At 27.3% G+C, this 13,916-nt stretch overlaps 1 protein-coding gene across 1 annotated transcript; it reads left to right on the top strand.

The window, feature by feature from the left end:
• The first annotated feature begins 2,839 nt into the window (after positions 1 to 2,839).
• Positions 2,840 to 11,453, top strand: LOC111629775. The gene is made up of 7 exons (XM_023373688.1): positions 2,840 to 2,987; positions 3,230 to 3,420; positions 4,233 to 4,323; positions 8,860 to 9,042; positions 9,150 to 9,235; positions 10,652 to 10,763; positions 11,323 to 11,453. Exons 1-7 carry the CDS (start codon positions 2,840 to 2,842, stop codon positions 11,415 to 11,417), a joined length of 906 nt encoding a protein of 301 aa, XP_023229456.1. The 3' UTR covers positions 11,418 to 11,453.
• Positions 11,454 to 13,916: the final 2,463 nt, after the last annotated feature.

Here is a 13,916-nt window from a genome sequence, read left to right on the forward strand (position 1 = left end):
ATTTTTTAAGTTACAGTAAGAACAACGTACCAACCGAAAGAAACAAAGATCCAACATTTAAACTAAAAAATTAATAAAAATTCCCATTAAAACAATTAAAAATAAAACGATATTATTCTTTAAGATGAGGACGGACACACAAACGTACCCCTAAAAAATATCGTTAATTAAATTTTAAAAATGAATAAAAATTTCTTCCTGGTTTAATTTGTCAATTAAAATCATTTTTAAAATAATAAAAAAGTTTACTTCTTAATTAAGGTACGAGCTTACATACGAACGTATCGAAAATAATTCGAAATTTTAATTGAAAAATAAATAAAAACATGTAAATTTTATCTTATAAAATTTATAAACATAAATATACAAAATTAAGAAAAAATAAATTAGTTTTTAACGTTCGAATGTACGAACAGACACACGAACTTATCAGCAAAAAATTAAAAATTTTAATTTAAAATAAAGAAAAAAGAAATTTAAAAAATTAAACTCTTAATTAAGATATATTTTTATATTAAATAACTTTTATTAAAATTTATTAAAATTAATATGGGCCTTCATAAAATTATTTCTTAATAATTGATTATTTTATTTAAAAAGTAAATTATTTTTATGGTCGGAAAATGGAGAAAAATAAGGAAAATTGATGATGATATCAGGCAATTTTCTTTGGAAAATTGTTATTAAATTAGTGATGAATATAGATTCTTGTTTGTGGAAGAAATATTTACATTTGCTCATAGAAAAATCGTTATTTGAGGTAGAGTAGAACCTTCGTTTTAACGTTTTCTGACATTATTAGTGCGTCTAGGTCAAATTTTTATGAAAAATATTAAAAATTAGACAGAAAATAATTTATAAAAGGTAACACGTTAGCATATAAAGCATAACTAACCTTCAAAAATATCATTTATAATGCAAAATCAAAACGCGATGCGCTAAGGGCCGAAGCGTCAAAAGAGCGATTCGTTCGTTTTTATTCAATTTAAAAGCTAAAATTTTATAATTTTTAAACAATTTTGACATTAGAAAACCTTTTTAACATTTAAATATATTATAAATCAATTTTGAGCTATAATTTTTAGTAATAAGTCGAATTTTGTTTATGCCGTTGCGACGCAACGGTGCGACATTGCGCTCATTTAGCGCGTAATTTATTCATTTTTTATTCAGAACGAAATGTGTTTATGGAGGTAAATTTTAAAAATAATTTTAAAAATTGAATATAATAACATTTAAATAAATTTTAAAAAATAATGCTTTTTAAGTAATTGTCGGTAATTGCATCGATGATTCAAAACAACTTTTGACGCGCCAATGCGCGACTCGAGCATTTTGCTTAGTAAAATGCTTAATTATATAATTTCTGATCAACGTTTTATATGTATTTTATATTTTTAACATTATAATGTAATAATATTTAATTTTAAGCGTTAATATAAGGCATAATCGTAGATTTTACAGATACTACACGGCGCGCCGGCGCGAGGCCATCGCGACTCCAGCGCGCCGAGCGAACTCGTAAATGTCACTTTTAAACGTCTGATGACATTTAAACTTATTAATATTTAATTTAAAATTTTCCAATTTTCCAAAAAATGAATATTTTAAACGTTATAAAATATTAATAAGTTTTTCGTGATTCAAAGCAAAAATACACGAAATTTTAATAATAATGGGCGAGAAAAATTAAAATTAATTCAAGTAACAGTTGAATCTCGATATACTGCCGTCGTGTACAGCGTTATCCTCATATAGTACTAGGAAATATTTGTGAAAGGGTCTTCTGCAGTTCTCTCGGTATAGTGAACTGAGCTAAACGACGGCAAGACTACAAAATTGTTTGGTATATCGGGGGATTGATATATCGAGAGACAGCTATGTAATTATTTTGTACAGTACTCAGTTAAGTTCCAAACTCGATTTAGTATCGATTTCAGTGAAACGATAGCGCTAAATCGAGGTTTATCTGTTATACGTTATCTTATCAATGTCTGAGCATCATTGTCTACTGTTGTTTTTCGGAAGAAAATTAAACCAAATTAAATGAAATATTACTTTTTTATAAATTTCGTTAATTATATTAATGTCATTTTTCCATTTGACATATTTAAAGTACAGGCTCCCTCTTTCCCATATTATGACTAACAATATGCGAAATCATTCCAAATCCCGGCAAAATTAAAATATAAACCTCAGGATGCCCAAAAAAATCAAAACAAATGTTGATATAAAATAGGATCACCTCCACCAGCAGGATAAAAAAAAGTATTAAAATTCCGATCTGTCAAAGCAATACATTTATAATAATTAATATTAATAATACCTTATAATTATAACATTAATATAAAGTTTCTCTATTAACAAATTTTAATTTGAAAAATTTAAATGTAATTACATTTATTTTAATTTTAATTTTTGAAGTGTTGGATGATTGGAAATGCGATTTGCGATGACGTTTTGATAATGATGCTGTTGATGCTACTTTTGTTGTCACTGATAATGAGGAGGAGGAAGAAAAGGATGATATTTTGATTGCGTTCTGATAATGATGATACTCGCGGTGACGTTTTGATGATGAAAATAATGCCATCACTGAAGTCTGGTTTTATTGATATTAATGATAATATTAATGTAACTTTAAAAATAAAATAATACTGAATATGAATACATGGGGTTATATTATTTGAGGGATAATATTATAGAGATACGCTCTCTGTTGTTGCTGCTACTCTTATTTACGATGTCAACATCGAATTCTGTCTCTGTTCGTGATAACACCGATATTAATGTTGTGATAATAAGATGATATTGAAGGATAGATGATACATTGGGCAGAATGATATTATATAGAGATGATGATTTGGCTGCTGATACTACAGTTGATACTACAAATGCTGTTGTTGCTACTTATTACGATAATATTAATGATGCTGTAGCTATGATAATGATAATGCAAATATTGATTTTGTTTCTCCTGATGATTGGTATTATATAAATGAAGATGTTAACTTTTCTCATAATAGTAATATTAATATTGATGTTTTTCATCTTATCTGGATATTATTATCACTATTGACGAGTCTGTTCCAGATACTCTGTTTTCTTCCTTAAAATCTTTAAGCTTAATTAAAACAGTTATTTATGTTTTATTTATATTATGAGATATTTTTGAAAATAATTTTCACTTGTCTTTAATTATCATCTTTTATCTTATTATAATTAATAGATATTGGTAAAGCTGATAGTAATCTTCAGTTTACTCCTAAAAGAGATCAATTATTGGCAAGTGGAGAAGAAGAAGAAGAAGAAGAAGAAGATAAGTTGCCAAATCGATGCTTGAAAAGAATATTTACAAGATTTACAATTTTGAAACAATTCCAAATGGAATTCGTCACACTAAAAAGCAAAAATTGTAGAGTAACTCTCTGTATTGTTTCCTTAAAAAGAACTCTGCATTCCTGAAATTATGCTGCATTTCCTGCTTGCGAATAATCTTAGAAGTATTTGCAAGTAGGATTTTTACATTAAAAATAATATAATATCCTTATTATCGTTCTGTGAACGATAATAAGGATATTATATATAATAAGGATATATATATATATAATAATAAGGATATATATATAACGATAATAAGGATATATTATTTTTATCCAAAAGTTAACTGACCACGTAAAGACAGAGCTGGAATGTAAAAGAAATAATAAAATATAAACGGTTAACTGATTTTTAGGCCAACTTGTATATGGAAAGCCATGAATAAATACAATGGCAAAGGCAATGCTATTTATGATGATTCTATTGACAGTAAAACTAATACAGCCGAATTTATAAAAACGGCCACCTCCCAATGACGGCCTTGTTTTTCAGCATACATTATAACTTCCAAACGACAGCCATTTTGTAATGTCTCCGTCAATGTCCGCTGTTTAGATGTTTGACTACGTTAATTCTGTAATGCTGGTGTTGATTCTGTTAATTAAGATACAGACATCAATTCTAATTAGTTTCATAATTGATTTTAACATAAAGAGTATGAAACTATACATTGAAATTCGGCATAATATAATGATGATAATGATTTCATCGATAATAAAGCATGATAACAGTAACGCGGATGCTGTTTTTGTCAGAAGTTATGCAAACAAAAATGAAATTGCTTTAATTATAATTTTATAATAAAGATAATAAATAATTAATTAAAAATGTACGAAACTTCATAANTTAAGTGTTCTTTTAAAGGAGAGAAAACTAGAAGATTACAAGATGCGTGCCAATCGCACTATTATAAAAGTAAAGCAGAGTTTACAACTCTAGTTGGTAAGTGTTTATCCTAGAGATACGTTAGTTTTTTTTAATCTAAATTTTACTTTAATTTTCTCTTTGAAATTATTTTATAAGAGGTATTTTACACTAAGTTGTTAAGATTATTATGAGAATAATTAAGGTATACACTTCTAAAGAATCTTTCTCTCCTCTTGTTGTAAAGAAAGAGAAAATTAGAAACGGGGGATCATCATCTCTCCTTAGGAAAGATAACGTTAATTTACTTTCACCATTCAAAAGGATGGAAAAATTTTCAAATTCTACTTTAAAATTTATCTTTTTCTTTTTATTTTTAAATGAATAAATTGTATCAAAACGTTTTTTTCTTAAACTTTATCCAACAGAAATGTGGGTAACTTCGTGGATCTTGTTTACTTTTATTATTATTATTTGTTAGGAAAAAAAACGAGAGAGTTCTGTTGACGTGAAATGTTTACAGTCGAAAAATATGAAAATTTTGCTGATTTTTACTCTTTATTCTTTACTTTATTGAATGATGATTGTCATTTATTTAGGTAAAGAGGATCAGAATTTGATGATAGAGATAAACAGATAGAGTCACCCTTCAGAGATCAGAGAAACACGTAAAAAGAAGAATCAAATCAAGGGCATCATCTTTTTATTCTAAAGGAATCAAATCAAAATTCTCATCCTTTAATACTAAAGGAATCGAATCACGGGCCTCACCTTTTAAGGGAAGTCATTTTTTAATGTTAAAAGAATCAGAAAAAGGAATCATCCTTTAACAGTAAAGGAAACAGATAAAGGAAATTATCCTTTCATAATAAAGGCAAACAAGTAAAGGTAATCATCAATCGTTAATGAAGGCCATCGAACAGTGAAGACATCCTTTGATGATAAAGATAAACTAAATAATGGAAAAAACTTCCTGACAATAAAAAGCAGAAAACCAAGCTGAAGATGTTGCAGTTTACTTTAATTTCTTTATTTATTTTTATAAAATTCTTCATTAATCCGCATCTCTTATAATTATAGAAGAATGCATTATACAAAAATCCAATGCTTAAAACTACAATTTTTAAATGTTTAATTACTCGAACACCATTAAAAACACTCGTAAAATCTTTTTACTTTTTATTAAATTATTAAAAATGAAGTTAAAATTTCAAAAAACAAATTTATTTTTTACACATTTTCTTCAGTAGAAAACCTCTTAAATAAAATTTATTACCTTCGTTTTCTCATCTTTTACAGTTGAAGAAACACAATTTCTTGATACAAATTTATTATTTTTGCTGCAGATTTAAAGGGGAAAAATTAGAAATTATAAGAAAAGAAAGTTGTAAAATTTCATAAAATCACAATAGAAAAATTATTTAAGATAAATCTTTAATTTAAAATCGCGTTAAAAATTAGTAACTCGATACTCTGATTTATTGATGATCTCATAAATCTTGTTATTTAATTATAATTTATTTGTGAATGTACGTTTTATCATTGACTTTATCATGTCTTCGTGCTTTTAAGATGAATTTTATTTAATTTTAATTATTTATTTAAAGAATACTCCTCGGATGCATTCCAGCAATGCTAAAATTTCTTTATTGTTTTTATCTCTTCCGGAATGGGAAAGAGAAAAATAAGAGAAAGATGCTTTGTTATTCCACTCGGTTTGAATGCTTTCAATCATAATCTTATTGATCCCCTCATTGAAGTTTTCTGCTTTTGGTTGTCTTATTCCAATGCCCATCTCGTTACTATAATTCCTGCATGAATTTCAACGGATTGCATTCTATTTTTTCTTTATTTTTCTCAACTAAATGTAAATAATACCGTTATTTTATTCTTTTTTATGCATTTTTGCTGAAAGACCTTTAAGAAATTTCCATATTTTCGTCCTCTTCTGCACAAAATAACAGTTAAGGTATCACGATGATTTTGATCGTCAATGTAAAAAATAATCGTTCTCTTCCTTCTCTAGCAAGAAATTTTACGATAATTTTGTAGATTTAACAATGAATTTAATTGATTTTAACAATAATTTATCGTCTAGATGTAGAGGAATTAAGATCTTCAACCATTTATCTACGTTTTCCAGCATCATCATCAATAGATATTGGAGCATATAAATAGTCAGAAATAGTCAGAGTTTTATGTAATTCTAATGAAAAATTCGATGTAAATTTTATTTAAAAGTAGAAAAATATATAATTCAATAGAAAATATAAATATTTTCTGGATTAAATTCTTGTTTCAGTTCAAATGTTATCATAAATAAATATATATATATGTTCTTGTATACGTGAATGCACTTAAAGAATTTTGTCATCATATTGATTCTTTATTGAACTTTTTTCATTTTTTCCTGTACATATTTTTCTTTTAAAGTAAAAAATGTATTGTCAAGCGTTCTTTAAACATGCTTTTTTTATGTGTCAACATCTTTTCTACATACGAAACATCTGAATTATCCTAAAGAGCCCTATAGTAACTTTACATTGCTGTTTATGTATTTTCAGGAAAGTTATTGGGGAAATTTTGAGAAAATTTCAGTAAATTTTTCGTAAAAATTAAGAAAAAATAATGCTCATCTTTATAAGTAAAACTACATTCAAATCATAAGTAAATTATAAAATTTTTAAATGTTATATTAAAGAATTTTTTACTTTGAAATTAGAGAAATTTTTCTTACGTCAGGAAAATTATTTTCTTGTAAGAAACTTTTTTTATTTAGTTGAAGAATTTTAATCGTTTTGATCAGGAATTTTTTTTTAAATAAGGGATATTTTGTATTTTTTGAAAATAATAAATATTCTCAGAGTAGTTACATTTTCTGAGTGAAGAAAGGGATTTTTCTCTTCAGATGAGGAATTTTCTTTAAATTAGAGCTTCAGATCAAAATAAATGATTTTAGATTTAAGAATTATCGTCCTTTATAGAAAAAAATTATTATTTATGTGAGATTTATTTATACTTTTCCATAATTTCCATATCTATCCATATCTAGATCTTCTTTAAGTAGAATATATCCTTTAAAATGTCTTCGATAGACTATATACTAGTGAAAAGTTATTCTCTAAAAGAATTTTTTCTAAACTTAAATGGAATTGAATTTCATGAGGACGAGACCTTCAATATATCAACGAACATAATTAAATCCTCATCCTCTTTATCATTTTCTTTGTTGAATTCTCTTTCTCATCTTCCAAATTTATCTTACTCTTTTGTTCATTTGCATCTATATTTTTCTGTTTCATCTCCTCACTGTTATCTTCTTCACTCATCCTTTCTCTTCTCTATTATTTCTTCTTCTATAATAATGATACCTTCTTTCCTCTACTATTCTTATTCTCCTTAGTTATCTTTTCATCTTTGTCTCATCTTCCTATCATTATATCCTTAATCTTCTCCTCAATTCTAGATTTAGCTCATCCCTATCTCTCTCTCTCTCTCTCCCTCCTCATTTTATTCAACAGCATTTTATCATCTTTTCCTTTTCCCTCTTCCCTAATTATCATTTTAAAAAAGGGAATTTTTGTTTTTCTATAAGAAAATTTCTTTTTAATAATTAAAAATACCTGTTTTAGTGATAAAAAGGTAAAATTTTAAATATATTCTGGATTTCTTTCCCAGTAAAGGTTACATTGATGTAAACACCCCCAAGCTATGATTAATAAAGTATTAAATATACTTTCTCCGAAACAAAATTAAATTTTAGAATTAGAAAATAAAATTTAAATAAAACTTCCAAAGAGGAAATAAACAAATAAAATTATGATGAAAAACTATTTAAAACTTCATCTTGAAAGTTTCTGTTAGGTTAATTTGATATTCTAGAGACTATTAATAAGTAAGAAAGTTAGAATGCTGTTGACGATGAAGATAAGAAGGAAATGATGAGGGAAAAAAGTTTAAAAAGGAAGAGAAAGGGGATGCGATGAAGAGGAAATGAAGAAAAAAGAGTGGGATGAGGAGGAGATAAGAAAAGATGAGGTGGATGAAGAAAATATGTGAGAAAGGAGGGCGATGGATGAGGAGAAGATGAGGAATATAATGGAAGATAAAAAAGAAAGAGAATGGGATGAGGAAGAGATGAAAAAATAAAAATAGAATGAAGGTAAATAAGAAAACGTAGAAGCGATGGATGATGAGGGAGGAGATGAGGGAAATAATGGAAAGATAAAGAAAAGAAAAGAGTGGGATGAGGAGGAGATAAGAAAGGGTATGACAGTAATGATAAAAGTAAAAACAAAATAAAAATGAGGAGTTTGAGAAAAGAGGAGAAGCAGAGGAGAAAAAAATAGAGGTGAGGAGCAGTAAAAAATAAGTTTGAGAAGGCTGATAAAAAACAATTTGAGAAAGAATGAAACAACAGAAATGGGAATAAGTGGGTAAAATAAGAATACGAAAGAAGGAATAGGAAAAACTGATAGGAAAGAATAGAGGGCGAGGAGTAGAAGTAAAAGCAGGAAATGAAGGTGGAGTAGAAGGGGGAGGAGTTACGTATAAAAAGAACTGTTTTATTTTTCAGTTTCTAAAATTGTTTTACTTTCTGTTTTTCTTTTAAAGCACCCTTAGCCGATAACGACGTGTGCCCTCAGTTAGTAGAGACTGATGGATTGAAGATAAATGCAGGAAAAGTTAGTTTACGTTCAGAAGATTGCAGAGGTAGCACAGCTCACGTGGTGGGATGCAGAAGCAAAGATACTTTAGAATTTTTAACGACATGCGCTTCATTTAAAGATCGTATGAGTTAGTCATTTTTCTTAAATTTATCACCCATAAAGTACAAACTTTCAAATAATAATAATAAACAATTATAAAGAGTAAACATTATTTTAAATGTAATTTTTTTGTAGCATTTCAGTGCCACGGATGGTGGGAGGAGAACGAGAAAACTTATCTCATTGCTGGACTTAAAAATTCCAAGACTAAATACTGTTTTGTAAGTAAGGTTATATGCTTAAAGGAATTTTTATTAAAGTCATTATATGATATATATTTTAAAATTTTAATAACAAGTAAGAGTGAGGAGAGAAAGCGAGAGGAGGAAGAGGAGAGGAAAAAAAAATAGTAATAACAATAGTGAAGATGAAGTAGAGCATTCTTTTGGTGGAATATCAATAAATGGAGTGAAGTGATAACATTAAGAAAATGGAACATTCCATCGTCGACAAAACTTTTTCAAAGATATGAAAGAATTTAAGAGGGGGGTTTACGTTCTGTCTAGTTAAATCGACTCTACTAATGACCATAGTTCTTTCTATGTTTTGGGTGTGATGCGTTTAATGTTTTCTTCGACATCAAAAGCCTTTATGTTCCGCTCCACTTAGCTGAAATGAAAAGTCAAAAAAGTGGAAATGGAATCATGTATTGGATGTGAAAAAATATTGAAAAAAACTTTAATTATTAATCAAAATATTCGGTGATATATGCCATGTATTTTTTTAAAAATTGTATATGTAATCTTCTAGGATGCATCGACGTAAAGGGATAAATGAGGAAATTTGATGTAATTTTAAATGAACTTTACATAATGATGGTTTCTGTTTATGCAATTTCGCATAAAAATATAATTGGTGTCATACAAATTATGTTTCACACGCAGCAGCATCACTCTTCTTTCTCTAAAAGGATGCCCTCAGTTTTTTTTTAATTTTAAATGTAATCTTCTACTCTGTGATGCATTAATGTAACTGTTATGAGGAATAAATGAGGAAATTTGATGCAGTTTTAATTCAATTTAAAATATTTTTGGTTCCTATTGATGCTAATTATATTTTTCAACAAAATTACATCACGAAAATTACGTTTCATACGCAGCAACATCATTCTTTTTCCTCTGAAAGACATGTTTGCAGCTAGGATAAATATTAATATTCAGTTATCTTGGGTCCTAATTTATGTAATTTAGATCATGAGATAATTCGGAAATAATTCGTATTTCATCTTTATATGAAGAAAATATAATTAAAATTTAAAAACTTGTAGCATTAGCACTTCCATGTCTTCTGCTAGAGTGATGCTTGTAGCTTCAAAAAAAAAAGAGCCAAAAATTGCCAAAATTTAATTTTGTGGTTCTTTACTTTATCATATATGATGTTATAACTATGATGTAAGTCGTTTTACATCAGGAACAAGCCGGATATGCACTTATTATGACCCTATATAAGTCCTTCCCTATCATTAAGAGTCCTTAAATGTAGGCCCTAGCTACAGATGTACAGTTTACGTATCACATTTTCATCCCTACATACAATGCAAATTCGGAAAAATGTAATTGAATTAATTACAATTTGACGATAATTAGGATGTAGAACTGTCCATTGTTATCTGTGGAATTAATTAATTGTATTTTCAGGTGTACACAATCGACGGAATTGTTACCAAATTATCAGCATTGTATGACACATGCCATAGAGGTATCATGCCTGGAATTACAGGGAACCTCACTTTTAACATTACGGCAGCAGGTAAATTGTGTTAAACATTAACTAACAGTAAGCTTAACAAAAGGGCACGAAAGAGCCTTCTACAGGAAAATTTAATTGAATTTTTAGACAATTTTTCTCAAATTATAATTAAATACTAATATAAATTATATACAATGTAATGGAATTCTATATAGTTGTTTAATTTTTTTTTTAAATTAAATTTTTTGGTTGCGTATTATTCAAAAGTTAGGGGCTTTTAAAACGATATACGTTCGTTTTGAGTTGCTACTAATTCAAATTTGAATTTGACAAATTACGTTAGCCACACTCGCGCTTCCGACCAATCAGCGATAAGATAATTTTGAATTTTTAAATTTGACCAATTACGTGAGCTATGCTGATATTATAACCAATCATCAATAAGAAAATGCAAAATTGTTAAACTCTACTAATCATTCATATAAACCGAACCAAAAATTCATTAATTAAAAAGAGGACGAAGGCCAAATTAAAATTATATTTTTACCTTATAATTTTAATATATATTTTATTATTTTAACTTAAATTAATATATATATATTTTTTTTATTTTGTATAGGTAAATGTGAATACCTTCTAAATCGAGCTCCGAGCCAAAAGAGTCTCATAAATCCCTTTATGTTATTAATGGTGGCCTGTGCCTTGATGCGGTGACAGGCTCTGTGATGGACATCTACAAGATAAACAAAACAGTGCCTATTTCCTAAGAACCTTAGAAAAAAATTGAATTTAAAAAGAAAAAAAAAACAAAAAAGACTGTGGTGTTTGTATGATCTTGTTGTACATAAAAATTTAAAAAAAAGCGACGTGCAATACAAAAGGAGCGGAGATGTTCTGTACTTGTTCCATCCTAGGTCTACTGTTTATTGTTATGTATATTCCCGAAAAAACAGAAAAAATACGAAAAAACATAAAAAAAATTAATAAAAATTCTTTCCTGGTTCAATTTGTCAATTAAAATAAACAAAAACAAAACATAATTTTTTAAGTTACAGTAAGAACAACGTACCAACCGAAAGAAACAAAGATCCAACATTTAAACTAAAAAATTAATAAAAATTCCCATTAAAACAATTAAAAATAAAACGATATTATTCTTTAAGATGAGGACGGACACACAAACGTACCCCTAAAAAATATCGTTAATTAAATTTTAAAAATGAATAAAAATTTCTTCCTGGTTTAATTTGTCAATTAAAATCATTTTTAAAATAATAAAAAAGTTTACTTCTTAATTAAGGTACGAGCTTACATACGAACGTATCGAAAATAATTCGAAATTTTAATTGAAAAATAAATAAAAACATGTAAATTTTATCTTATAAAATTTATAAACATAAATATACAAAATTAAGAAAAAATAAATTAGTTTTTAACGTTCGAATGTACGAACAGACACACGAACTTATCAGCAAAAAATTAAAAATTTTAATTTAAAATAAAGAAAAAAGAAATTTAAAAAATTAAACTCTTAATTAAGATATATTTTTATATTAAATAACTTTTATTAAAATTTATTAAAATTAATATGGGCCTTCATAAAATTATTTCTTAATAATTGATTATTTTATTTAAAAAGTAAATTATTTTTATGGTCGGAAAATGGAGAAAAATAAGGAAAATTGATGATGATATCAGGCAATTTTCTTTGGAAAATTGTTATTAAATTAGTGATGAATATAGATTCTTGTTTGTGGAAGAAATATTTACATTTGCTCATAGAAAAATCGTTATTTGAGGTAGAGTAGAACCTTCGTTTTAACGTTTTCTGACATTATTAGTGCGTCTAGGTCAAATTTTTATGAAAAATATTAAAAATTAGACAGAAAATAATTTATAAAAGGTAACACGTTAGCATATAAAGCATAACTAACCTTCAAAAATATCATTTATAATGCAAAATCAAAACGCGATGCGCTAAGGGCCGAAGCGTCAAAAGAGCGATTCGTTCGTTTTTATTCAATTTAAAAGCTAAAATTTTATAATTTTTAAACAATTTTGACATTAGAAAACCTTTTTAACATTTAAATATATTATAAATCAATTTTGAGCTATAATTTTTAGTAATAAGTCGAATTTTGTTTATGCCGTTGCGACGCAACGGTGCGACATTGCGCTCATTTAGCGCGTAATTTATTCATTTTTTATTCAGAACGAAATGTGTTTATGGAGGTAAATTTTAAAAATAATTTTAAAAATTGAATATAATAACATTTAAATAAATTTTAAAAAATAATGCTTTTTAAGTAATTGTCGGTAATTGCATCGATGATTCAAAACAACTTTTGACGCGCCAATGCGCGACTCGAGCATTTTGCTTAGTAAAATGCTTAATTATATAATTTCTGATCAACGTTTTATATGTATTTTATATTTTTAACATTATAATGTAATAATATTTAATTTTAAGCGTTAATATAAGGCATAATCGTAGATTTTACAGATACTACACGGCGCGCCGGCGCGAGGCCATCGCGACTCCAGCGCGCCGAGCGAACTCGTAAATGTCACTTTTAAACGTCTGATGACATTTAAACTTATTAATATTTAATTTAAAATTTTCCAATTTTCCAAAAAATGAATATTTTAAACGTTATAAAATATTAATAAGTTTTTCGTGATTCAAAGCAAAAATACACGAAATTTTAATAATAATGGGCGAGAAAAATTAAAATTAATTCAAGTAACAGTTGAATCTCGATATACTGCCGTCGTGTACAGCGTTATCCTCATATAGTACTAGGAAATATTTGTGAAAGGGTCTTCTGCAGTTCTCTCGGTATAGTGAACTGAGCTAAACGACGGCAAGACTACAAAATTGTTTGGTATATCGGGGGATTGATATATCGAGAGACAGCTATGTAATTATTTTGTACAGTACTCAGTTAAGTTCCAAACTCGATTTAGTATCGATTTCAGTGAAACGATAGCGCTAAATCGAGGTTTATCTGTTATACGTTATCTTATCAATGTCTGAGCATCATTGTCTACTGTTGTTTTTCGGAAGAAAATTAAACCAAATTAAATGAAATATTACTTTTTTATAAATTTCGTTAATTATATTAATGTCATTTTTCCATTTGACATATTTAAAGTACAGGCTCCCTCTTTCCCATATTATGACTAACAATATGCGAAATCATTCCAAATCCC

Source organism: Centruroides sculpturatus, unplaced genomic scaffold (genome assembly GCF_000671375.1).
Source record: "Centruroides sculpturatus isolate CEXI.00-Female unplaced genomic scaffold, Cexi_2.0 scaffold569, whole genome shotgun sequence".
Classification (NCBI taxonomy): domain Eukaryota; kingdom Metazoa; phylum Arthropoda; class Arachnida; order Scorpiones; family Buthidae; genus Centruroides; species Centruroides sculpturatus.

What these genes read in the sequence shown, in the direction of transcription:
- LOC111629775 (XM_023373688.1), top strand. Translation starts at nt 2,840, where the DNA reads ATGATATTATATAGAGATGATGATTTGGCTGCTGATACTACAGTTGAT. An exon ending in AGAGTTTACAACTCTAGTTG is followed by an intron (nt 4,324 to 8,859) that starts GTAAGTGTTTAT and finishes TTTCTTTTAAAG; the next exon opens with CACCCTTAGCCGATAACGAC. An exon ending in CCAAGACTAAATACTGTTTT is followed by an intron (nt 9,236 to 10,651) that starts GTAAGTAAGGTT and finishes TTGTATTTTCAG; the next exon opens with GTGTACACAATCGACGGAAT.